Raw genomic sequence first — 24,446 nt, forward strand, 5'->3', positions numbered from 1 at the left:
TGGTTGGTGGGAATGCAGACCGGGGCGGCCCCCGTGGAAAGCAGTGTGGAGTTTCCGCAAACAATGAAAAATAAACCCGTCTTATGACTCAGCAACTCCAGTGTGGAAAGATATGTGTATCCTTGTGTTTATAGCAGTGTTATTTATAATATCCAAGACGTGGAAGCAGCTGAAGTTCCCATCCATGGAGATGGGACGAAGAAGGTGTGGTATCTACATGTATGCGATGGAATATTACTCAGCCATAAAAAAGAATGAAATCTGAACCATTTGCAACAACGTGAATGGATCGAGACAGTATCACGAGGAGTGAAATGAGTCAGTCAGAGAAAGACAGATGAGATTTCACTTACATGAAAAATCTACAGAACAAAACAAACAAGCAAACAAATAGAAACCGAATCCTACACAGAACGGTTGCCGGGGGCGGGGCTGGGTAGGAGAGGCGACGGGACAGAGGAGCACAGACAGAACAGTCACGGGATGTGAAAACTCAGCACGGAAAACACAGTCACTGACAGTGTAATGACCGCAGGGCACCAGGTGGGCGCTGGAAACATCGAGGGGACTCCATGTAAAGTGTATGGTTATCCAACCGCAGCTTCGTACACCAGCAACTAACACAAAATAAAATGGAAAGAAAAGACAAGAAGAATGCTCTTCCGGTCTGGCTTATTCCAGCCTGACTTTGTTGCCTGGCACATAGTAGGTGCTTGATCATGTGAATACATTTGTGCCTCGCCTTCCCGAGAGCCTGCTTGCGCTCGTCTGCTCCCCGCTGGGCACAGAACTCCCTCTCTCCAGCCAGGCCATCCTGCACCCAGCACCTACCGCAGGCTGTGGCCCAGGGCCACCGGAAGCCACAGGGTGACCCCTCCTCAGGGGCCGAGCCCCTCAGAGCCTTATTTTGGAAGCCCTCCCCTCCCCACCCCACCCCCGCTGTCACCCATACCCCATGTTTTACCATGGCCCACTGACTTCATGTTCTCCCCTCCCTAGTGTGTAAATTACTGACGCAGACAAGTTGTTCCCAGCACAACAGCTGGCAAATATTTGTGAAATTAAATAATGTGCCAAAATCACACTGGATGAGCCTGGCCTGTCAGGAAGGGCCACCCAGAGCCCTTGACAAGGTGTTCGGGCTGCTTTTTGTTTTGTTTTAAAAATCTGATTTACCTGGCTGGTGTAGCTCAGTGGATGAGCTGGGGCTGCTAACCACACGATCGCGGTTTGATTCCCAGTCAGGGCACATGCCTGGGTTGCAGGCCAGGTCCCAGCAGGGGATGCATGAGAAGCAACCATACATTGATGTTTCTCTCCTTCTCTCCTTCCCTTCCTCTCTAAAGATAAATAAAATATTTTTAATTAAAAAATAATAAAGATCTGATTTACTTTTAGAGAAAGGGGAAGGGAGGGAGACAGAGAGGGAGAGAAACATCCATGTGTGGTTGCCTCTCGCATGCCCCCTGCTGGGAACTTGGCCCACAACCCAGGCACGAGCCCTGACTGGGAATCGAACCACAACCCTTTGGTTTGCAGGCCGGCACTCGGCCCTCTGAGCCACACCAGCCGGGGCTCTGGTTGTTAATAACCTCTCTTCCTAAGGCCTTTGAACCTGCAGCGGGAAACATCTATGTCAGGCAAGCCCACCTGGCAGGTGTCCCCAGAGGCTCCGCCGGGAGCCCCCCTGGGTTGAGTGCCTGGGGTCCGGACCACCCTTTGCACCACAGTGCAGGGCGCACACAAAGGGGGAGTGGAAAGAAGGGAAGGAGAGGAGTCTGTGATGTTCCTCCGATTCAGGGATCCTGACTCTCTGGCCCCGGGGGAGTGGGACGAAGCGCAGGTGCCCCCTGGCGGCCTCCCCACGAACTGCAAGGCCCCGCCAGCAGGTGGTCCCCAGGGAAGAGTGTGGCCAGTCCACCCACCCGGGCGGCATCACCTGTGGGGAGCGGGAAGAATCAGCTGGGGCAGGGGAGCCAGAGTCCCTTAATTAAGTGCCTGACATCGTGAGATGTCTTCGCAGTGCGTCCGCACCCGGTGAGTCCATGCGGATTGATTTTGTGACCACATCTTGAAGTCTGGCCGCCGGGAGCCTTGATAAAACCTTTACATCCACATCAGTCGGCGAAGGCCGGGAGGCTCCTCGGAGCCCTTGCGGGTCAAGTCCAGCGTGTGCAGGCCCTCACCAAGGAGATCGGTGCCCCAGGGGCCACTTTCCTCGTCGGTCAGTAGCCCGAAGGGGCTGAGCCGTGAGGATGGGGTCCGGAGGCGGGTGGGGCTGGTGTGCACTGTGGGGAGACCTTGTTGAGAGGCCAGCAGAGCCCGGTGCTGGGGGAGAGCCCCGGAAGCCCCTCCTCCCAGAAGGGTGGGCAGTTGGGCCCCAGACGCAGGCCCAGACCCCAGAAGGAGCACTGGGACTCCCCAAAGACGCAGGGATGACGTCGCAGGGGGGTGACTGATCCTGGGGGGACTCCCGTCCACACCCACACACGCATCATCCCAGGAAGCCATACATCTTTTTGTAACTGATCCACCAGGCAGTCAGTCACGTGTTAACTTAATGGGGTGTGTGCCACCGGAGGGATTTTAGGGGGCCAGGCATTGCCAGGTGCCTGGGTGCACGAGACCTGCAGGCACAGTTCTCCTGGCCGTGGAGTGAAGGGGGGAAATAATGAGGACTTCCCGCCCCGAGTCCGGGTCAGGAACCGGGAGGGCCAAGCTGTTCCTTCAGAGCCCGCAGTTCTGTGGGGTTGGGAGGGCCTCACCTTAAAATGACAGCGAACGCCACGGTCGCTTTGCTCCTGCCCCCAGACGTCCCCAGCGTGGCTGGCTGTTGACACACGTGGCCCCAAGTCTCCTTTTGGAGAAGCCGCCACGAGCCGAGCCCGCGTCTCCATTGTGGGAGCTGACCGCTCTGCTCACTAATGCGGCCGCGCCCCCATTTCCCAGATGGCCGCCCGGTGGCCTTCAGAGTCTTGCTCGATGTCTCACAACGCGAGTCGTGAGAACAAAGGGGAGCCGGCGTCCCTCCGTCCGTCTGCAGTGGGGGAGGCAGGGCTCCCCATGTGCGTGCCTTTCCTGGTGCCCCTCGAATTCACAGATCCAACACACACTCTCTCCAGGCTCCTTGGGAAAGACAGGCCTCGAGAAGTGACTTCTGAGAAAAGCAATGCCCCTCAATGAAAAACCGGCCGTAAAACATAAAAGAGAAACTCCCCCGCCCCCACCAGCCGTAATCTGGTCATCACTTCTACTGTATCCTGCCTCCCAACGGCTTCAAACGGCGGAAGAGCCGAATGTGAAACATTTGCTGCATTAAGGCAAAATTGAGCCTGGCCAGGATCTTTATGGGTCTTATAAATATTTATACTTGATAACATCTGGGCCGAGCCTCGGTGTCGAAGCCCATGTTTGCCAAACGAGTCTTTTCTCTAGCTTTTCTTTCTTTCTTTTTTTAATAGAAAAGGAGAGCGGGAGGGGAGAACACCTTCAGTCTGGTATTTTACAGTTTTCATGTCCATTCCTCTTAGCACATCTCACGAGGGCCCAGGCAGAGCGCGTGTGATTTATGCGTGTTATTAGTGACCAAGGGGAGCAGGGTGCGGAGGCGGGGGGGCCCGCTGAAGGTGGATGCTCTCCCAGGGCCGCTCACAGCTGAGGGCTGCACAATTATCCGCAGAAGTCAGGGCCCCGAACCCGGTGGTGCCTGAATTACATGACCGACGGTCCCCCAGGCCCTGAATTTCCTCTAAATAATTGCATAATGTTCTTACTCTGCGTCAGCTGAGCAGACTTAGTCGGGAGAGCCCAGCGGATGCGGTTGATCCCTCCAGGTTCTGCAACAGCTTTTCCAGGAGTGATTTATTAGTTCTGGACAGGCTGCAATCAGCCATGTTTGCATAGCCAGAGAGCAATTACACCTCCAGAATTCTGCAGAGAAGAATGTGCGCGTGCAAACGAGGTCAGCCCTCCGCCTCCCGCCGTGGGAGAAGGGGGGGCTAGTCAAAGCTCACGGGTGTTTGGTTTGGAAATGGGTCCATGCTCTTCATCCAAACCAATGCTTCACATTTGAGGGACATTCACTTCCAGCAAAGCAAGGCATCATCGAACTCTGAAGCCCGACTTTAGGGGAGCGAGAAGTTTCCCTTCCCTTGTTTGTGCCTCAATAAAACCCGAGGAAGGAGGGGAGGGGTGTGGAGGGAGACAGGGTTCAGGAAAAGCTGTTCTGTCCTCTCCAGTGTCCCGGGACCGAATAGTCAGGGTGATTAATGGGGCGAGGGGCTCCCCAGCAGAGATCAACCCTGCAGAAGGGCAGGTGAGACCGGGCTCTCCACGTGGGCAAGTGAGGAACTAAAATGTTTCCCACAGAGCCAGCAAGCTGTCCGCTCAGCCAATAGCGAAGCGGTAAGTGCTGTCCATGCTCGTGAAGGACTCACGAGGGTAAAGCAAAATGCAGGTAACCGACCCGCGGTTGATGCACGCGGGTGCACTGGAGGAAGGCTGTCTGGGCGCAGGACGGACTTGCTCCAGATCCTGTGGGCGTTGCAGCCTCCACGTGGCTCCACCCACCAGGAGGTGCAGGGCATCGCCCAGAATCAGGTCCCCAAGCCACTTTCTCCTGTCCTGTCCTCAGTGAGGACAAGTGAAAAACTCGAACGGTTCTCTTCTCGGCCCTGACGGTGTCCAATGCTCCCTCTGGATGTCACATCATCTCCTTTGAAAAGAGAGATCAGCCCCCACTTCTATTATTAGAAGCAAATGGTTGGAAAAAGTTATTTTTCCCCACCCCTGGCTTGTCACCCAAGTTGTGACAGACAGTGAGAGGGAAGCAGAAGAGAAACGTCCCCCAGCTGGACGGGGACGTTGGTTTCTGTCCAAAGGTGAGGAGCCTTCGGAGTGAGGCAGCAGGTCGGATTACAGCTCATTTTCCTAACAACACGAACTCTGCAACGACCTTGGAAAAGTAACCCTCCACGCGGTACCCAGGGGAACATTCCTAATAAGTGGTTTGAAATCACAGAACATTCCTGCCGTGGCGCAGCGCCAGGGCAGTGAGGAGATGAGATTTTTTCCCAGGTTTTTCTAAACGCGGCCGAGAAGCCCGCAGGGGGGCACCGCCCACTTGGTGCCGGTGCTCTGACCCTGCGTGACGGTGTTCTTGGGCCCGTCCAAGTGGGCCCGGCCGCAGAGCAGCCCGGCCGGAATCTGACAACCACCCGTCTGTGACGCTGGGCTGCGTCACACACTGAAAACCGCGCTCACGCATGGCAACCAGTGTGTCCCATGCAGAGGGGTTGCAGGTTCTATTCCCAGGCAGGACAGGTGCCTGGGTTGTACGTTTGATCCCTGGTCAGGGTGTGTGTGGGAGGCAAAAAAATCAATGTTTCCCTCACACTGATGTTTCTCTCTCTATGGAATATGTGTGTGTGTGTGTTTCATCTAAAATATTTTTCACTAGATAGAATGCAAACCCTTCCAAGTCTTGACCACTCTGTTGGATACACTCTCTCAGAAGAATAGCCACCATGTAAGGGACACTCACTGGATACCAGGTGCTAAATCAGGTATTTGCCCGGCATAGCCTTGACTGACCCACAGGAAGAAGGGGTCAATCAAGGCTATGTTGGGAAAATACTTGATTTATCCCCAGTTTTCAAACAGGGATGTTGAAGCTCAGCGAGGTCTGGCCTCGAGATCATGCAGTTGCCGTGTGGCATGGCCAGGACCCACTCGGGGCCTGCGTGCGGCCTGCTCCCCACAGTGCACCGCTCTCTGGTCCAAGGTCCCTCCCTCACCAGAGAAGCAGCACCTGAGTTGTGTACTGGGCGGGGGCAGCTGGGACCCTCTGGACGGATCTAAGGGACCAGACACTGGGGGGGCTGCATGCGAACATTGTGCTTACACAGACCGGGAGTCAGGAGGTTTTACTGAAACAGTATCGGCTTGGCCCCAAAGTTCATTGGATTTTTTTCCCATCAGACGGCCTAGTCGCACTTGGTTGTTTTTCGCTTCACTGGAAACAATTTTGTTGCATTGTATTGTGACAGCTGTCATGTCGGTGTGCATTAAAATAAAGCTTATCCAAATTGGTGACTTTTTTGTACAGCCATTTTGATATTGAAGATGGAAGGAAATAAGCAACATTTCCAGCATCTTATGTTTTATTATTTCGAGAAAGGTAAAATCGCAACTAAGATGCAAAAAACGATTTGGGCAACGTATGGAGAAGGTGTGTGTCAAAAGTGGTTTGTGAACTTTCGTGCCGGGGATTTGTCTCTGGACCACGATGCTCCCCAGTCGGGTGGACCAGGTGAAGTCGACAGCGATCAAATCGAAACATTAACTGAGAACAGTCAACATTCTACCACGTGGGAGGCGGCCAACATACTCAAACATTCAAATGAATGAAGCTACTGGTGAAAATGAAATCTGTGTCTTTTATTTTACGGGAAAAACTATACGGACTTTGTGGCCAACCCAGTATCTCCTACAGCCTGAAGAATGTACCTAATATTGGGACGAGTACGTGTGGTGGCGGGTGGGTACTGGACCCCCCGGGGTGTTCACTTCCTAAGTTACACAAATGTCTGAACCACTAGGCCGCACCTCTGAAAGTGATACAGTAGTGAGTGTCAACTGCCGTTGAGAATAAAAATAAATTTAACATAAAATAAAATAGAAAGGACTTCTAAAATACAAAAAGAAAAAAACAAAAAAATTGAAAAATTGAAAAAAAAAAAAAAAAAAGGACTTCCAGAATGTGGGCAGAGTCAGCGATGTGTCTGAAGGGCCCCCACCCAGACAGGAACCCGGAAGGTGGAGGACAGATGTCCCCACCAGACGGAGCCCAGGCTGAGAAAGCTCTGGGTCTGTAATTAGGAGCCTCTGTGCACTGGGGGAGGGGGAGGGCTGAGGGCGGAGCCTCACGGACAAGCCTCAGAGCCGAGACCAATGTTATCTTATAATAAAGAAAAATAATAGAGCTGATACCAGGCTTTTAGAGACCCAAATTCACCGTGACTGGGGGAGGGGCGGGGCGGGGCCGGCGAGGGCTCACAGTGGCCTGGGGCTGGAGGGATGTGATTCGATATCCCTGGAGGGAAAGCCCTGCGCCCCCGCGGAGAACAAAGAAAACTGGTCTAATGGAGTCGAATAATGAGGAGGGCGCTCTGAATTCAGAGGTGCTGGGTGGGTCCTTCAAAGGCCTCTGGCAGGAGCGGAGTCCACAGCCACACACCTGCGGGCATTGTGTCCGCAGGCCCTCGGGGTGAACCTGCGGATAACCTGGGAAGAGAGCCGCCCCAGGACCGCCCTCCCAGCCCTGAAGGGCCGGGGCTCCAAAGCCACCTGGGAAGAGAGCAACCAGCGGCCCGGGCCTCCCAGCCCGGGTGCTCTTTTGGCTGGTGGGTGGGGAGTTTTCCGTGTGGTCTCCTGAAAGCTGAGGCCCCGGGCTCCCCTCCCCTCGCCCCTCCCCGCCCTCACTCTTTCAGAATAGCTCAGGGGAGGGCGGGTGTGGTGAGTGGGTCGAACCCTTTAATGGATGACAGGTTTTCAGAGGAGAATGGACCCCGGCCACGGTCTCTGAACTTCTTGGCTCACAAACTCCCTAAAATAATCTGGAAGAACTCTGAACTCCCCGCCCCTATTTTTCACTTAACCTCGGAATTATTTCAGCCTACGTTTACGTAATTGCAGAGGGTGTGCCTGCGGCATCTGGTGAAATTGGACAATCCAGAACGTCAGTGTTATGCACGCTTTCCAGTGGGTCCCATGGAAAGATCCGACACTCACTGACATCCACGTTTAAAATACAAGTTCCAGATCTTGAAAAATAATTATAAGCATAAAATTAAACATTTTCACTGGACGTAGGTCTTCATGAGATAGAAGGGGCTTATAGGGTCTTGACTTGCCCCCTTGTCCCGACGCCCGGCAGGGTTGCACAGCCAGAACAAGGCAGCGCGGTGAGGTTTGGCCGGGGCTTGTTTTCGGTGACCTACCAGGGGAGAAACTGTGGCGGGGAGATGGCAAAACACACAGAGGCTTGTCCATTTTAGGAGAGAAAACTCATGGAAGTTGGGGAAGCAGATGTCAATTTACTTGAAATTATCTTCACACAGGTTTCAGATGCAGGGACTTGGCGGGGGGCCCACGGGGCCGGCACCTCAGTGTGAAGGCGGCCGTCTCCAACAGGGGAGAGGCCAGACCAGCTCGGCCGGCTGCTTGTGAACTGTGTGGGTTCCGCGCCTTGGGAACCTCCCGGACCCTCCGCTGCCTCTGGTTTAAAATGGCTGCTTCGCTCAGGAATGGACCGAGAGGCCTACCTCGCCGGCCTGTGTGCGACGGGTGTGGGACACTGGCTTCTCTCCTCCGGGACAAATGCTCTGAGCATTTGGACTTGGCCACATGGGCGTGTGTTAGATTCGCTACACCTCCTGGGGACAAAGCACTTCCAAACAGGCATCTGCCTGCCATCATCACTCAGAGTCGGCGCCACCCAGAAAGCCAGCAGTTGCTCACTGCGCCTGTGTCTGGAACCTTCGACCCGCCTGGGACCCAGCCCGCCCTCCGCTCCTTCTCTCTGAAGTTCCCGTCCTCCTCTTTGTTCTGAGGAATAACCCCGCGCCTGGCCCTGGAGGTATCCCCAGCTTGAATTACTGTCTTCGCAGCCACCCAGCCACTTGGGTCTCCGCCTCTGTGGCGAGTCACGTGGGCCCTCTGGCCCTGTCTCCATTCGGAGGGTCCTGGGGACTCCTCCCCTTCCAGCTGGGAGGAGGCTTGGTTTGGCCTCCTGAGAAGTTCAACCTCACACCCTGGGCTGCGGAATCAGGTACAGGTTCCAATCTCTGTTCTGTCCCTTAGTAGCTAAGCAACCTCAGGGGCCCTCTGGCCCCTCTAAGGCCAAGTTCACTCACCCATAAAATGTGGTCGGCGGTGCCAGTCATTGGGGTTGTTTGGAGAATTTAGTGAATAAGTCACGTAAACACGAGCCCCACACCTGGCACAAGCATGTGTTCAGTAAGCGCTGTGGGTTCTAGCCAGGAAAATCAGGCAAGAAGATGAAAGGGAAGGTTCCCCAGAATGGAAAGGAAGAAGTCAAACAAGCTGGAGTTGCAGAAGACACGACCGTCTTAGAAGGTCCCCACGGGATATCTGGTTAACCTCCCGCTTGAAGTAACTTTTCAGAGTGTCTAGAGTAGAACTGGCAGAACCACACTGGAGTGTAAGAACTAGCTTTCCTTTTCTTAAAAAAAAAATCTCCATGATCACTAGCAAGCCAATCAAATGGGCGAATCACGCTGCCCTCAGTCATGACTGGCTGAGATGGGGGTGGCCCCTGAAGAGCTATGGAGGTGACACTGGGTGTGTCCACCCTGCTCCGAGGTGCCCATCCCACCAGCAGGGAACAAGAGGGGAACCTGGACCCGTCCCTGACGCCTTGCCTGTTAGCGGGGAATGGACCCTTTAATGATGCACAGGTCCCTACTGAGGGGTGTCCCGTGGCGATTACTGAGGTTAGGGACTTGGGAACACAGGGCAGCAGGCGTCAGAAAGTGACCCCTCTGGGGCCCTGAGCAGGGAGGTTGGCTCCTCCCTCCACCCCCGCCCAGCACAGCGCGGTCCCAGGGAAGTATAATTGGAGTTGCACAGTCATTTCACATCATCTAGTAGCAACACTTAAAAAGTGAAAAGAGACACAAAATAAATTTTAATTTCTATAAAACACACCCAAGCTTTCGTCATCCACTTCCAACATATCTAAAAGAGTATTCCAACGTGCGATCAATACAAAATTGTTAATGAGAGAACTGGCTTTCTTCTCTGTTACAGAGTCTCTAAAATCCACGGTGTATTTCACACTTAGAACACGGCTCAGCTCACGCATGTGCACTTCGGGCACCGAACCGCCACCCCCGCGGCCCAGAAATACGGCGCCTTTGAACAACAATAATATCTCCTCTCAGCCCTGCAGCCTGGCAGTCCTGGGTGCAGGTGTGGGCAGGGGCAGCTCCTCTCGGAGCCTCTCAGGTGTACCCTGGCCGGTGGCCCGCCCCCCGGTGGTGGGGCCGCAGGCAGTCTCGGGGGTTGCTCCGCCCGGAGACCCGCTGCTGCACCCCCGCCTTTGTCTCTGCCTGGCCGTCCCCGGGTTCCTCTGGGTCTCTCTTCCCACCTCTTATAAGGACTCTCTCACTGAACTTGGCTGGGCTCTGCCTTAATCCAGGGCGATCTCCTCTTGACCCCCCACCTCCAAAGGCCCTTTTTCAACTGAGGTCACATCCTGAGTTTCCACAGGGGGATGCATTTGAGGGCACATGGTTCAGCCCACGGCAGGAGCAGAGGCCCCGAGAGTCCAAATGCTGTCAGCCGATTGCTCTGTGAAGACGGCTAAGAAAACAGCCCACAGCTGTGCCGCGTTCTCCACGGCCTTGCCACGTGGCGGGAGGAGCTGAAGCGGGGGATGTGAGGCACCTGCCCGAGTCCCCGCAGCTGCTAAGTAGCAGAGCTCGGGCTCGAACCCAGGCCCACACGACTCCGAGTCCACACTCAGGACGTGTATCAACCCTCGCTCCTGTCTGTCTGTGGGGCCTGTGGGTTCCCTCGAGCTGCCCAGTGTGGAAGGCCTTTGTAGAAGTGGTTCCGGTTTAGTGTTTCTTTGGGGGTATGGGACAACGGTGCAGCCGACTGAGCCACCGGCCAGGGCCTTGTCCTCCTTCCCCAAAGCATCTGTTCTCAGCCCCACGAGCTCTGAGTCCTCAACTCAGCGTTTGCTCTCTCCCAGAATTCAGGGTGCACCCCTAAGCCTCAGCAGAGCTGCATTTGAAGGGGCCTCTGAGAAGGCAGAGAAGGTGACAGAAAGTCAGGAGGGTCAGGCCGTGTTCCGATAGGGTTAGTGGCCTCAGGAGAAGGGACACCAGACAGCGTGCCTCCTTACCCACCCCCCTCCGCCACCCGAGTGCACACAGGGAGCACCCAGGGACAGGGGCCATCGGCCACCCGAGAAGGAGGCCCTCACCAGACTTCTGTTCTTCTGGCAGCTGGACCTTGGACTTTCCAAAAAGTCCAAGATAATCAATTTCTGGAAAAGTAAATACATTGGTGCATTTACTTTGAGGAAATAAGTGTCTGTTGCTAACCTACCCGACCTGCAGCATCGCTGTCACCGCGGAGGCGCAGACAGGTGTGCGCTGAGAAACGTGGGCGGGTGGGCGGGAGGCTGGGGACCAGGCCGGAGGCCGAGAGCTGAGTGGCCTCTGAGCTGCCCCCCCACACCTGCCCAGCCTTGGATTGGGGGGGGCAGTGTTGGCAGGAGTGCTGATTACGACCCCACACAGCTGAGCTGCTGGCTGGCAGGAGCCTTCCAGGTGAGGAGGCCCTCCCGCCCTGCGGCTGCCCCTGACAGCCCTCCAGCCTCCCTCCTCGCTCTGCTGGGGGGGGGGGGTTGCGGATGCTCCGGGTGAGCTCTGCAAGCAGAGCCAGTTGCTGACTCTTCGCCGGGGGGTGTGATTTGGCTTCTGGCTGGACTCACGAGGAAATTAAAGGCATAAAATGTTCTCTCAGGTCCTGTTTTAGATCCGAAACCCGTTCCTTCCTGACAGTACTCCTTCCTGCTCATCTTTGCAAAAATACGTCATTGTTGAGGGATACAACTACAAAGCAAAAAGCAAAACCAACCACAGGAGAGCTGCTTTCCTGAAATATGGAGGAAATAGCAGAGACCTCGCGAGTTCATCTAACGGGACGAACAGGCTGTGCTGGTACTGGGAACAGGGCGATGAATAGGAGGGCCCTGCTTTCAGGGGTTTCTGAGTACACTGGAAAGTCAATTAATTGCTCTTCCTTTTTACTTTAAGATTTTTCAATAAAAAATGAAGCCCTGGCTGGAGTGGCTCAGGGGACTGAGTGATGACCTACAAACCAAAGGGTTGCTGGTTCAATTCCCAGTCAGGGCACATGCCTGTGTTGTGGGCCAGGTCCCCAGTAGGGGGCGCTCGAGAAGCACCCACACACTGGTGTTTCTCCCCCTCTCTTCCTCCCTCCCCCTCTGTCTAAAAATAAAAAAATAAAATCTCTTAATAAAAAAAGCTCTCATAAAAAAAAGATATACAGCCATGGTTTATTCTCCTATCTTTTCCTACCCCCTTTATAGGACGTGCCTCAAATTTCAACCTTGAGAATAATAGCGATGCATGCCGAGTGTATTTCCACAGCCGAGCACAGTGCTGAGCTCACGGTAGATCCTGGCATTGGGCACTTGCATTAGTTAATAGGCGACCCATCCAACTCGCAGAGCGGGCGCTCAAATGGCAAACACCTATTGGAGCCGCCACACTCAGCAAACAGAGTGTCCTTTGGAGCCAGACGGGGTGGTGGCCGTGCCACAAACCACTGGATCTAGGGTTCGTACCCTGCCGTTGTCACTCACTGCCCTTTTGACTGTGGGCTTACTTACTTATTTGTAGAGAGAGGGGGAGAGACACCGATTGGTTGGTTGTCGCTCTCATGCTCTCCAGCTGGGGACTGAACCTGCAACCCAGGCGCGAGTCTGCTCACAGCTTCCCCGAGACAGCGCCCCAGCTTCGCTTTTCCCCACTGAAGTCTTTCCCGGGCCTGCCTCTGGGTCCCGGCCAGACCGCCGAGATGGGGGCCAGCCCCCTTGCTGCTGCGGCAAAGGCAGAGGAGACAACGTTGGCCTTTCGCCGTGGGTGGGACTTTGTTCTTGCCGCCCTTCACCGTTTATCAAAGGCAGTGAGTCCACTGCATTTGGCACTGCCCGCCACTCCCTCCTGGAAATCGCCACCTTCCTCGGCTCCCCAGCCCCGACCTCTGACCCACAGCCCCCCACGTCTGTGATGCCTCTGCTCCCCGCAGGGGTTGTCCTTCCAGAAGCGCCCAGGGATCCGCCGGCAGCCCCCTTCTCTGCTTACCTTCCTGGTTGCCCTGAGTGATGCGCCCACGCTTTAAGGTTTTAACCGGCTCCACCCCCAAGTCATTTCCAGCCCGAAGACCGTCTCCTCACAGAGGCTCCGCGAATGCTGACACTCAACATATCCATCCCTGAACTCACCCCGCACTGTCCCCCCACCAGGCATGTGCCCCCCCCTCCCCTTTCCTCCCAAATCCTCGCCCACCAAATCACCCAGGTGAAACCATCGGATCCTGCAGGTTGATTTGGCCTGACAAACGCCTCCTCGGTCCACCCCTTCCCTCCATTTCTACTGCCAGAGCCCACTCGGGCCGTCCCTCTGTCTCTCCAAACCAGGGCGCCGTCCCCGGCCCCCATCCAAGCACCCTCCCCTCCGCCAGCAAAGTCGCCTTTTAAAAGCACGTATCTCAGTATCTCGCTCCCTGCCAAAACCCCTGGAAGGCCCACTCATTGTTTACTCCGGCACCGTTTGATGCGAGGGCCCTGTGACATCCGCACAGCCACACTTCCTGCCGCGTGGACCACCAACTTGATGACCTGAGCGGACACAGGGCAGCTGAGCTCACGCAAAGACGGGCGCACGTTCCCTGGTGGCACCAAAGCCACAGCAGCGCCCCTACCTGTTGGCGATCTGTGGCCCCGGCCTGGGGTCCCCAGAGAGCCTATGTGGCCAGCTGCCTGGTGCCTGGCACCCACTCAGGGGGAGCCCTCTGGCAGAAGGACAGCGTTGGAGGGAAACAGTTGTGATCCTGGGACTTTCGGCTCGAAAAACCCAGTTTTCGCTTGGCGTTCAGGTGCCGCTGGATCCTCATGGAGGAGAACATGCTTCCCCGGAAGCTGAGGGGCACAGCCGGGCACTGAGCGCCCTGGGCAGCCCGACTGCAGCGCCCGGACAGGCAGGAAGACAGTGGACATTGCAGCGCAGCCGGCTAACCGGTGGAGCGGGGTCTGCGGGCGCAGGGACAATAATGTCCGCTGATTTCACACGTGAACATTTTTAGGGCTCCCGTGGCCCACAGGCGGCCTTTCTCTGTAGGTCCTGGTACAGAGGACCCAAGCTTGTCCCAGGCAACTGACAAGGAGACCTGCCTGGGACCCCGGTGGGGGCGCCCCCATTCAGGACCCGACTGCACCCTACTGCTGCTCACTGACCCGAGGCAACCCCTCAGACCTAGGGCCCTGCAGCGGCCTCGCTGCTCGGGTCTGGGAGGAAGCGGGGCGTGTGGGGAGTGAAGGGAGCCCCGGCCCAGCCTGTGTGTCCCGGACTGCTGGGAGCCGTGCTGTGGGAGTGGGAGGGGTCTCCGTGGGCGAGGGCAGCACGCACCGGGGGGGTGGTGAGGCTGCGCCGGCAGGGCGCCCACTGCTCTGTGTGGTGCAGGCTCTGCGTGCGCACAGTACCCCCGTACACATGAGTACACACAGCGCTTGTTCATACCTGCACATATCACATGCATGTACATGCACACACAGCACACACATCACACATGCATGTGCATGACACACAGGGCGCCACACACTGCACATGGCTGCACACACGTGCCCAATGCACACGACACATGTGCATGTGTGCCTGCATGGTCACATGTGCACACATGTACACATGCACCAGTGGACACACAGCACACATGTGACCCAGCACATGCACCCATGCACTTGCACACAGCCGTATGCACCTCACATACACATGCCTATATTAGCGCCTACACACATTCACACTTATGCACATGCACACGGCACAGGTACACACCATACACATGTATACACACCACACACGTGACACACACATACCTACATGCAGCGCATACACACACACACATCACTCCATGGTTGCTCCATGGGGACCCCGTCACAACACCCCGCCCCCGATGCGGGCCCTGGGAAGCAGGGTGGAAGCCCCCGCAGGCAGGGCTGGGGCTGCCAGTCCCAGCTCTTCAAGTCCAGCTTCCGGGCGGGGGGCAGGGGGCTTTGGGACAAGATCCGCCCGGTCCCTCACTGCCCCTGGCTCACACGGGTTCATGGCAGGTTGCCGGATTCAGGACCCAAACGGCCGACAGCCTCCATCACCTGGGCTTGGCTTCCTCCAGAGGGTCTCCGCCCCCCACGGGGTCACGTGCTCCTGTCCTGAAAGCCCACCTGCCTGGAAATGACTCCACAGCATCCGGACTGGAGCAGGCACGTGGGGGTCAAGGCAGAGGGCGCCTGGAGGCCCTAGGGACACATGAAGGAGAGGCGACCCTGGACTTTATGGCAGAGAGCCCACATGGCGCGTGGCGGGGAGGCCTCAATGTCACCAGCCCGGGTTCACGTGCCTGTTTTTGCTGAAACAGACCAGCGGAGCTGGGCCCTGGGGGCGGTCAGAGGCCGCGAGACCCTGGCCTCTCTGTCACCTAGAAATGCCCTGTCCGCGCGGCAGGGATAGAGCAGAGTTGGTGGGTCCTGACTGACTGATGGGAGTGACCGTGGGCCCGGGGCATCATCCTCTGCTGCTAAGGACCTGGTGGCTGCCTTTTGGGCTCCGGTTAAGAGGGGCTCCCAGGGGCTCTGGTCAGCGGGCGCCAGAGAGACCCGAGGCTCCACAGTGGGTACAGGTCCTCCCGGCGGGTCTGTTGCCCGGGCTGTCTGGTCTTCACCCTCCCTTGTAAAGGACCCCTGGGCGGGTTGGAGACTCTGTTACCATGGTGACAGCTGCTTTCACCAGGCGAGGGGGAGTCCCAGACCGAACCAGCGGGTGCCCTCCCTGAAATGGCCACCGAGGTGTGTGCACATGGCGGGCAGCCTGCACGCTGACGGCCCACACAGAACCGTGGGTGCTGAGGCGTGGCCCCCCCACCCCACGACTCGGAAGAACAGCGACTGTATCTCCTTCCCAAACCCCCCCACCCCCGGCACACAGCTCACAGTGGGTCCTCGGTGATGCTTGCGGAACAAATGGACGTAGCTCGGCAAACCGCTGTGACGCCGCTGGAAGTCTCGGGCTAATTACAGATGGCAGGGAGGCCTCGTGCGTCCGAGGCCCGGAGCCGAGCCAAGAGCTCCAGCGTGCGCGCCGCACGGGCAGATGGCAGCCGCCCGCCCTCCCGGGAGAGTGTCCACGCTGCTGGCCGCGCGGTCGCCCTGGCGGTGGGTTCTGTGTTTCTGGACCAAACGCCTCCGAGGAGCCTGCACACCACCCAGCGGGAGGCCCGCCACCCCGACCTCAAAGCCTCCGATCACAGCGAAGATACAAATGGACAGTGGAGGTCCCTGCTCCTTCCACAGCCCAAACGCATCTTCTTGCGTGTCACTGGCACTCACTCAAGAGACGTTTGAATGAATGATTTGAATGTGCAGACAAGCTGGCAGGGACATCTGTCACCGTGCGGATGGCCAGCACGGACTTGGCTGGTCCAGCTGGCTGGGCGGGGTCCCCGTCTTCCCCCGGTGCCCCTCCTGGCGCTTGGAGAAACAGCCACCGTCTTAAGTTAGAGCACAGCTTTCTATTCCGTTCGAGGAGACGCTCTGAGACATTTCCCAGGGTGCCCCTTGCCCCGTTGCTTTGTCCCATTCACTTCCTTCCTCAACTGGATGGGACAAATCCCACCCCTCCGACCACCAGCCATCGGAGTTGGGGGACCCCTTCCTCCCTAATTTCCTCCTGAGGCAGGAGTTTCCCCACTTCTCGTCCCCTTTGGTCCCAGGGTTGGTCCACATGTCAGGACCCATGTTTTGGGGGGCAGGTTTCTGGACAAGCTGTCAGAGCTCCTGAAGCCAGGCAACAGGCCACGGGGGTGAACCCTCGGGCTGCTGTGCCCCAGCAGTTGCCCCTGGAGTCTGGAAAGGACCCCTGGCCCTCACCACCGGGAGCCGGGGCGAATCCAGCCCGAGGCAGCAGCGGGACACTGCGGGGACAGGGGACTGCAGATTTTATGGGCACTGGGAGATATACTGGCACCTACAGGACACTAGGAGACTGGCCATCACTCTTGGCGGCTGCCTTTTCAACCTCCTGGCATTGGAAAAGTCACAGAGACAGGGCTGGACTCATGGTACCGCACTGCAAATTTCTCTAAGGCCAAGCCTGCCCACACAACGCCTGATGGGAAATCGGTGTAACCACGGTAGCCAATTCCAGGTCAGGGGTACAGCACCCCCTTCTCTGGAGACCTGCTGTGCAGAGGTCGCAGGATAAGCTGGGCTGAGCTGTTTTCTTTCTCTGGGTTTCTCCAAGTCCCGGGCCTGGGCGTGATGGTAATAGAGGAAAAGGGACATTTTTGGAATAGCTGTTTTTGGACGATTCTCATGAAACGGACCCTCCGCTCTGGGGCACATGTGGGAAAGCTGCATTCTGACCGCATGACTAATTCGCAAAGCCTGGCGCAGAGAAGCCTGCTCCCCGGGAACGCAGCTGGGCGCTTCCTCTGTGGGCTGCCGGTGTCAGTTATGGATTGGACCGGAGGGAAAGCGTACCCCCTCCCGGCCGGGGGGGGGCAGGGGGGCCGCAGCGAGGGCGTTACGTAGCAGTAGTTCATACACAGAGTACTATTCTTTTATTAACTTGAAGGACATGGTTTACATAAAAACAGGCAACATCAAAAAAGCGCAGTTGATAAATGAACATCATATACCACAGATGACTTCATTCCACATTAACCTACATTTATTAGCTTAAACGGAGAGATTAGGGGGAAAATTGGATCTCATTCCAGCTTTAATCATGGATACAAATCGTTTGAAAGTTCTTTCATTAAGAGCCTCAAAATCAAAAATTAACCTCTGCCACCTGATCCATGCAGCCATGGATAAATTCAGTCTTTTCGAAGGAAATATTGGACTTTTTTTCTTGCCCCAAATTGAAACCTTTCAGAAACTTGCTCAAATGCACCGAGACCCTGGCCCACCTTTTCCGTGAGCAAAATGCTATTTAATTTCACACTCAACTAATCTTTGAATAGTTTTTCTTTCAGCCAGAATGAAAAAGGCTCTTATTAATTTCTTCATAAAAATTTTTAAAAGTTATCGAGGATATGACTCTAACCTTGGACGGGTTTCAATTTCTTTTTATTTTTTTTTCTGAGAATACATCCAAGATTAATGTCAATGGCAAGTGAGAAACTGCCCCCGGAGGACCAGTCCAGGCCTCTTTCTCACCGCAGTGAGCTGGGCGGGAAGGGGCGGACGAGATCGCATCGTTAGCATCCCTCTGAAAGCCCCACGTTCCCTTAAAACCAACAGTGAAGGCTTTAGAAGCATTACTGACTCTCGATGAACAAAGTCCATCCCAGACAGAAAATGTACAATTCTACATGGAAGCGACGCGAAGCGTCTCGCTGCAGTCGGCCGGAAAAGCGCGCTGAGGTCGCGGGTTTGGTTTCAGGGCAGACCTCACTTTCCCTCCGGGACAAAGGGGAAGAAACGAGATCTCGCCCTGGTCTCCAAGGGCGAGGGATTGTGAGCCTCCCGATCAAACACCTGCCCAAGAGACGCTCCCTCCCTGAAAACTGATCGGGGCGGTTTCAGTGTGGGAGCCCCCCCCCCAACAACAGTGGGGCCGTGGGGGAGGGCGAGCAAAAACAGAGGGGGGGAGATCCCCACCTCCACCCAAGGCATCTGGAGCCTCCAGGCTGCACTTCCTGCTTCCCACCAGTTTAGGGCCTTCCATGTCACGCAGTGTGTGGCTGTATGTTTAGCCACGAGCACGTCAGAGGCTGTCCCCTCTGCCTCCAGGACGCCGTGACATACGAACTCCAGACCCCTGTGACGGTGACCGTCCTCGGGACCCCATGTGCTCCTGCTTCGTGGGCAAGCACCGCTGAGCTCATTTTAAAAGTACACCATCCTCAGGGGTTATGGATAGATGTGCTCTTAAACAAAAACCGTTTGAAGTGTGTTAACCGGCAGGTGTCTTACTACCTCTGAATGGACCAAAAATGGTTACTTTTGGGAGGAGTTTTAATTGCCATTTCCCCCAACAGACTTGAACTGGCTTCGTGGAACTTGATGTGTAGGTTTAGAAGGGTGTCCCTGTCTCCTAAAGCAGCAGGTGCCTGCCCCTTCCTCACGACGGGCAAAGCAAGCGTCTGTCTGAACGCGCTTCTCCCAACGCCTGACGCACATGGCTGTCAGCACGCACAGGACGCTAACCCCTGAACTGACCACCTTCAAGCTTCTAAAAACCTTTGCTTGGACAGAAAAGATCAGGTAGCATTTTAAAATGTAATGATTTACAAATCATAGAAAACTGGCGTTATCTACAATCTATACCAGGTGGCTCCTAATTTAATTATTTGAAACCCACATACAAATGAATAATCCCATTCAACTGCCATCCTGGGTCCTGGGGCTTCCCAAAATTCCGAAGTTACAATACAGGCAAAGCTGTGCCAGGTTTTGTTTGGTTGGTTGGTTGGTTGGCTGGTTGTTCTTTTCTCAGGAGAACCGGGCAGAGAACAGCAGGTGATAAACCTTCACTCTGGGTCAGACCTTCAGTCTAGAGTCAACCAGCCCGGGGCACCTTTTTTATGGTCACATTAAAAACCTTTGAAAATAGTTTATCACGGAAATTCAACAGTCTTACCCTGAGAAGGGCTGCCAGGCAACGCCGTCACGTTGAGAAAGCACCCCTTCCCGCACAGCCGCCGCTGCACGGGGACAGAGCCGTCGCCGGGCACCCGTGGCCGGCAAACAGCTGTGAGTTAATGTGCGTGAGCTCCGGGCGGACGGTAGCTCCGTGACCCTCTAAGCGAAGCCAATTTTTCTTTCCTCTTTTTTTCCTCCCCAACTGAAATATGCTTCAAAGGGTAAAGGATCGCAATTTCAGCCTTCATTCATGTATATATTGCTTTCTTTCAGCAGTACCTGACGGGGCCGTTAACCGCAAGCCGAGGGGCAGGGCGGCTGGTGCTGGGCAGCCCGCCCGAGTCTCACTGAATACAAAACACCGAGAATTTTCAGCTGTTTATTTGCATTTTTCTCTGCTTATTTTCATACACACTGTGTGTCAGTTAGGCGAGGGCTACTGTGAAAACATTTCCAGTGACTGAAATCTTGCTTTTCCTTCTAATGGTGGGGAGCAAAGCACAGACGCATTGGTTGTGATGATAAAAGGGTTTCGGCTACAACGTCAGGGGGAAAGAAAAGCTCTTATCAATGTGAACAGTCCTCCTCTACAGAGGTGAGGCACGCGAAGCCAGGAATGAAAGGGTTCTTTCTTCACTAGTCCACCACGGAACGGGCCAGTTGAACCTTCAGACTCCCTTGAAAGTACCACATGGTCAGTCCTGTGTCAATAAAAGAAAGACAGCCCCATCCACCAGGCCACCGCAGCAAGAACAAGATTAAATACCGAGAAAAATATGGCGACGCGTGCGGCAATGATTAAATCGATAATTACAGAGATACACTGCCGTCATGATACATATTTATTCAATGACAAAATGGAAAGAAGAAATAAGATTGATTTGGTCACAGGAATTCCTTAAAGAACACCACCCCTTAATTATTTCGACCTCGAACTATCCCAAGAATGTTGTGAAAGGAGAGGACGCACTGGCCCACGGCCACACGTCTGGATACGCCCAGGTCACCCGCACGCCTTGTGCTTGTCAGTCAACCCTCCGAGTGCGTCCCTGGTGTTCGGGGACCCGGGAGCTTGATGCTGAAAGACGGCCTTCCATCCGGGCACTCAGTGTTTCTACTTGACAGCCACACGCCACTGCTGACTCAGCACGGGCCACGCCTTCCACAGCCACGCGCTGGGCTCCCCATGCTGGCGGGCTCTGCACCCTGCAGCACCACCCTCTGCAGCCGGGGGGCCCTCCACAGCCTCACGAGGTCCCCAGTGTCCCAAGACGTGCAGGGGAAAAGCCAGAGCCACACGCCGTAAGTTCTGTGCACCGGATGCCGCAGCGATACATGTAATGCCCACGAGGAAAGCAGCGATTCGGAGAAAGGAAGGAAAGTGACGATGCCCCGCGGGCAGGTCCCTGCCCACAGGATGCGTCCCGCCCACACCTTCCGGGTCCAGGCCACGCACGTGGCCCAGCTCCTCCGGGGTCACGCAGAGCGCTGCTTCGAGTCCTCGTTCTGGAGACAGCGTCCGTCCTCTCGGACCGGGCCAGGGCGCTTGCCCGGTGTGGGTGCTTTCCACACCTGCCCGGCCTGCGTCCCAGCCCCAAGCCCGACGGAGCTGCGTTGCTCGGCGGTGCCGTGTGGTGCTGTTTCGGGCTCTACAAGGGGGGAAACGCTCAATAAATAACCTGCTGTCTCCCTGCCGGGGCGACGCAGACCGGAGAAATAACCTACGTGTGGAAGAGCGGACACTCGAGAAAAACACGATGTGAAAATCGGGACGTGTTAGGATCTTGAAATCCGCATTGAGAGAGCCCATCGTTCAGGAGCGGGGGAGTAAAAAGCAGCCGCTGAGGGCCGCTGTGGATTTGAGCCCAGAACCTGACCAGAGACAGGTCGGAGCCCTGCGGATGCCGGATGTGTTGGAAACAGAGACAGGAAGCGCCGCACGTCCACCGGGCGCGAACTGCACGAACGTCACTCCTCGGTCACTCCCGAGTCACGCGCCGAGCACACGGAACCCCGCCTCCTCCCTACGCATCGCAGTGACCGTGCAGAAGAAACTCGGCGGCAACAGGAGTGACAACTCAGGTCTCAGACAGGACTCGACCGGCGGGGGGGGGGGGCGAGGACGGCAGGAGCCTCCGGACAGCCACAGGCGGTGGTCGGTGGACGGGTGGCCTTGGGAACGGAGGTGGCAGCCCGAGAGGCAGGCACCCTTCCTGGCCGCCCCTCCTGCTCCTCCCCGGGGGAGTCTACACGGGCAACATAAAGGTGCACCCTCGCCGGTGGCTCGTTCCCTTACAGCCTCGTTAGAAACGTTCTGGATCGTTCTCTCACTGGGCTTTCTCCTTGGCCACCTTGCAAGGCCCCCGGGGGGCTCCCGTCCCCCGTGCCCCCGCCTCCCGTGTACGCCTCTGACGCTCGGGGTGGATTTCTCGCTGGAGACTGCAGGGTGTGAAAAGGCAGGCGAGGGGACACCAGGACCTCACTTCCTCTCCGTGTGGAAGTCGAGCCCTAGAGAGCACCTGGCAGTTTATTGCTCTTTTCCACCAGTTGTTGGTTTTTTGTTTTGTTTTGTTCTGTTTTGCTGGAGACGTCCCAAACCGAGACCCTCCCTCACCAAGCGCGAGCCCCGCCGGTGGAGGCTCCGCGAGGGTCTGCGCTGGCGGCAGCTGAGGTGGAAGCAGCGTTTCGGGGGCGTCGTCAGTGCATCTTAATGGGGGGAGTTGGAGGGGGCGCCATTTTCTCTTGGGGGGCAGGCCGTTTGCCACGGACCCAGTCCCCCGTGGGGCTGCGGGACTCACAGCAGCCGACAGCCGCACCTCTAACAGAGAAAGTCCCTTTCTGAACCGGATTCTGAAGAAGAAATGGGGGCGCTTATGCCTAAGTCAGGAACCTGCCACGTTCTAAACCCACGGAAAAGGACAAGCAAGGCATCGCTCTGGGGCCTTTCTCGTCCAGATATCCCAGCATCTAAAACCACTCCCGATCCGCGGCAAAGTCAGGACACACATGTCTACGTCGAAGGTCAGGGCGGCTCCCGGGGGGGGGGCAACCACGCAGCCCACGCACTCAGAGGGTCAATGTGTGCTCGCCGCACACGAGCTTGACTGGGGGGAAAGTCACCGATTTTAGGTTTGAAAATGTTGCCCAGTCGCCTCCACCCTCTGAGGACCCGGGCAGCAGCAAGGGACCGTCTTCGCAAACACCGGACCCCGCGTGGCTGGGCCAGGGGAGGTCGCGATGACACCAGAAAACACACTTCCTCGTCCGCCGTTCGAGCACGGAGGGCTGGACAGATCGGGGGAAACCGTCGTACATAAATAAATTTGGGAAAACATCTCCGAGTCTCAGAGGGCTGAGCGAGGACCTGGAGTGCGGGGGGCTCGTTAAAAGGGCGAGTTGGGGGAGCGCACGGTCTCCGAGGAGCTGGGCGAGTAGTCTTCGGACTCCGAGTTGAGCTCGGGCGGAGCTGGCTGTGCCTTGTACCGGCCCCTCACATCCGGGTGGCGTCTTCGTCGGAAAACCTGCCTCTCCTTATCAAGAGCGGTGGTCTAGCAGGGGCATAAAATGAGAAAGAGGACAATTAGGCCACAGGAAGTGGCACCAGACACTCTTCTGGAAACTGCCTGAGGTCGGGGACACTGGCTGGCCAAGTGAGCCTGGCCACCGACCGGGGCGGCTCGCTTTTGCTGCCCACTGCTGGGGGGCTCTCGGTTCCCCAAGGTGGACTCCGAGGAGCCCCCGTGTCATGTCACCCGCAGGCACAGGCAGGATGGATGATGTTGTGGGTCCCACCCCTCTGAGACCCCCCAGACCCCCACCTCTGCATCTCTTGCCTCCGGGGCCCCCAGGCCAGTGGGGGGCCCTGGAGGACGGGCCCAGGCCTGTGCCCCACTCGGGAGGACACCAGGCCTCCTTCGGGAACACCCAGTTCAAGCAGCTCCAGAATGAGGGTCCAGGGAGAGGGAGTGGCCAGACAAGGCAGCAGAGCCACGGACCCCCCTGCCAGGTTAGTGCCTCCTCCTGTCCACTCATCTCATTATCTCAAGGCCGGGAAGAATTGCCCCAATTTGCACCAAGCCCATGCTGGCAACGGAAAAGGCTCCGAGTGCAATTAAACCCAGTGGGACCCCTTCCAAGGATTTCGCTTTTTACGAAGTTCATTTTTACTCGTGGTGTGAGGTCATTTATGCAACGCAGACCGGGTTCTACATGTAGGTGCCTTACTCCTCCCCCACCCCGTTTATCCCTGGGTGTGCTCTCCAGCCAGGACTCTGCACCCTAGTTATGGGTTTAGTGGGTGTGGGAGGGACAGGCTGTTAGGGAAAAGCCCAACCCGGGGGCGCGGCAGCAGGTACAAAGCCTGAAGAAAAACACAGAGAGTGTATAAAAGTTGACGGCGTCCTGGCTTGAAGGCCCCTCTTTAAAAGGAGGTAGCCTGGGGGTGATTCCGCTCTTAAGAGATTACTCTTCCTCCACAGGGACGTCGGCCACCATTTTTCCTCTGGAAAATTTACTATTAGCTTCTTCAAAGAACAGAGATAAATTTATAGCTGGCCTGGTTTGGAGAACAAAGTGGAAACCCGGCCCCTCACAGCGCCGCCGCGGCATAGCAAGAGACCAGCGCGAACTCAGGGGCAGGCCCGTGAAAGCTCCCAAATGAAGCAATAAAGACCCGAGAGAGGCGGTGGAGGGACCGGCAGGCAAATGGCTCTGATCGGCTCAGCCGGGCGGCCGTGAACACCATTCACAACCGGAACAGCACTGCTACAGACTCGACAGGCAGGGAAACGTGAGTAGCTCACCCCCCTTCGCTCACCTGTCCCCACCGTGGTTCAATACGGGCCTGTTGAAATGTCTGTCTCATTTTCCCACTCGTCAAAGGTTTCAGGACCCTCACGGAGGAGGTAGTTCTTGGTCTGAGACCCACTGGTTTTACATTATCCTCGGCATCATAAACCCAAATTCC

At 56.3% G+C, this 24,446-nt stretch overlaps 1 protein-coding gene across 2 annotated transcripts in view; it reads right to left on the reverse strand.

Annotated features, from left to right (window-relative positions):
- Positions 1 to 17,476: 17,476 nt before the first annotated feature.
- Positions 17,477 to 24,446, reverse strand: part of DCLK1 (doublecortin like kinase 1) — a 232,655-nt gene continuing 225,685 nt past the window's right edge. For both annotated transcript variants that reach the window (XM_053665597.1, XM_053665598.1), the window contains one exon: positions 17,477 to 23,028. In XM_053665597.1, coding sequence (XP_053521572.1) covers positions 22,864 to 23,028 — 165 coding nt within the window. In that variant the 3' untranslated portion in view covers positions 17,477 to 22,863. The remainder of the gene's footprint in view (positions 23,029 to 24,446) is intronic.

Source organism: Artibeus jamaicensis, unplaced genomic scaffold (genome assembly GCF_021234435.1).
Source record: "Artibeus jamaicensis isolate MK-2021 breed Jamaican fruit bat unplaced genomic scaffold, CSHL_Jam_final contig_415, whole genome shotgun sequence".
Taxonomy (NCBI): Eukaryota; Metazoa; Chordata; class Mammalia; order Chiroptera; family Phyllostomidae; genus Artibeus; species Artibeus jamaicensis.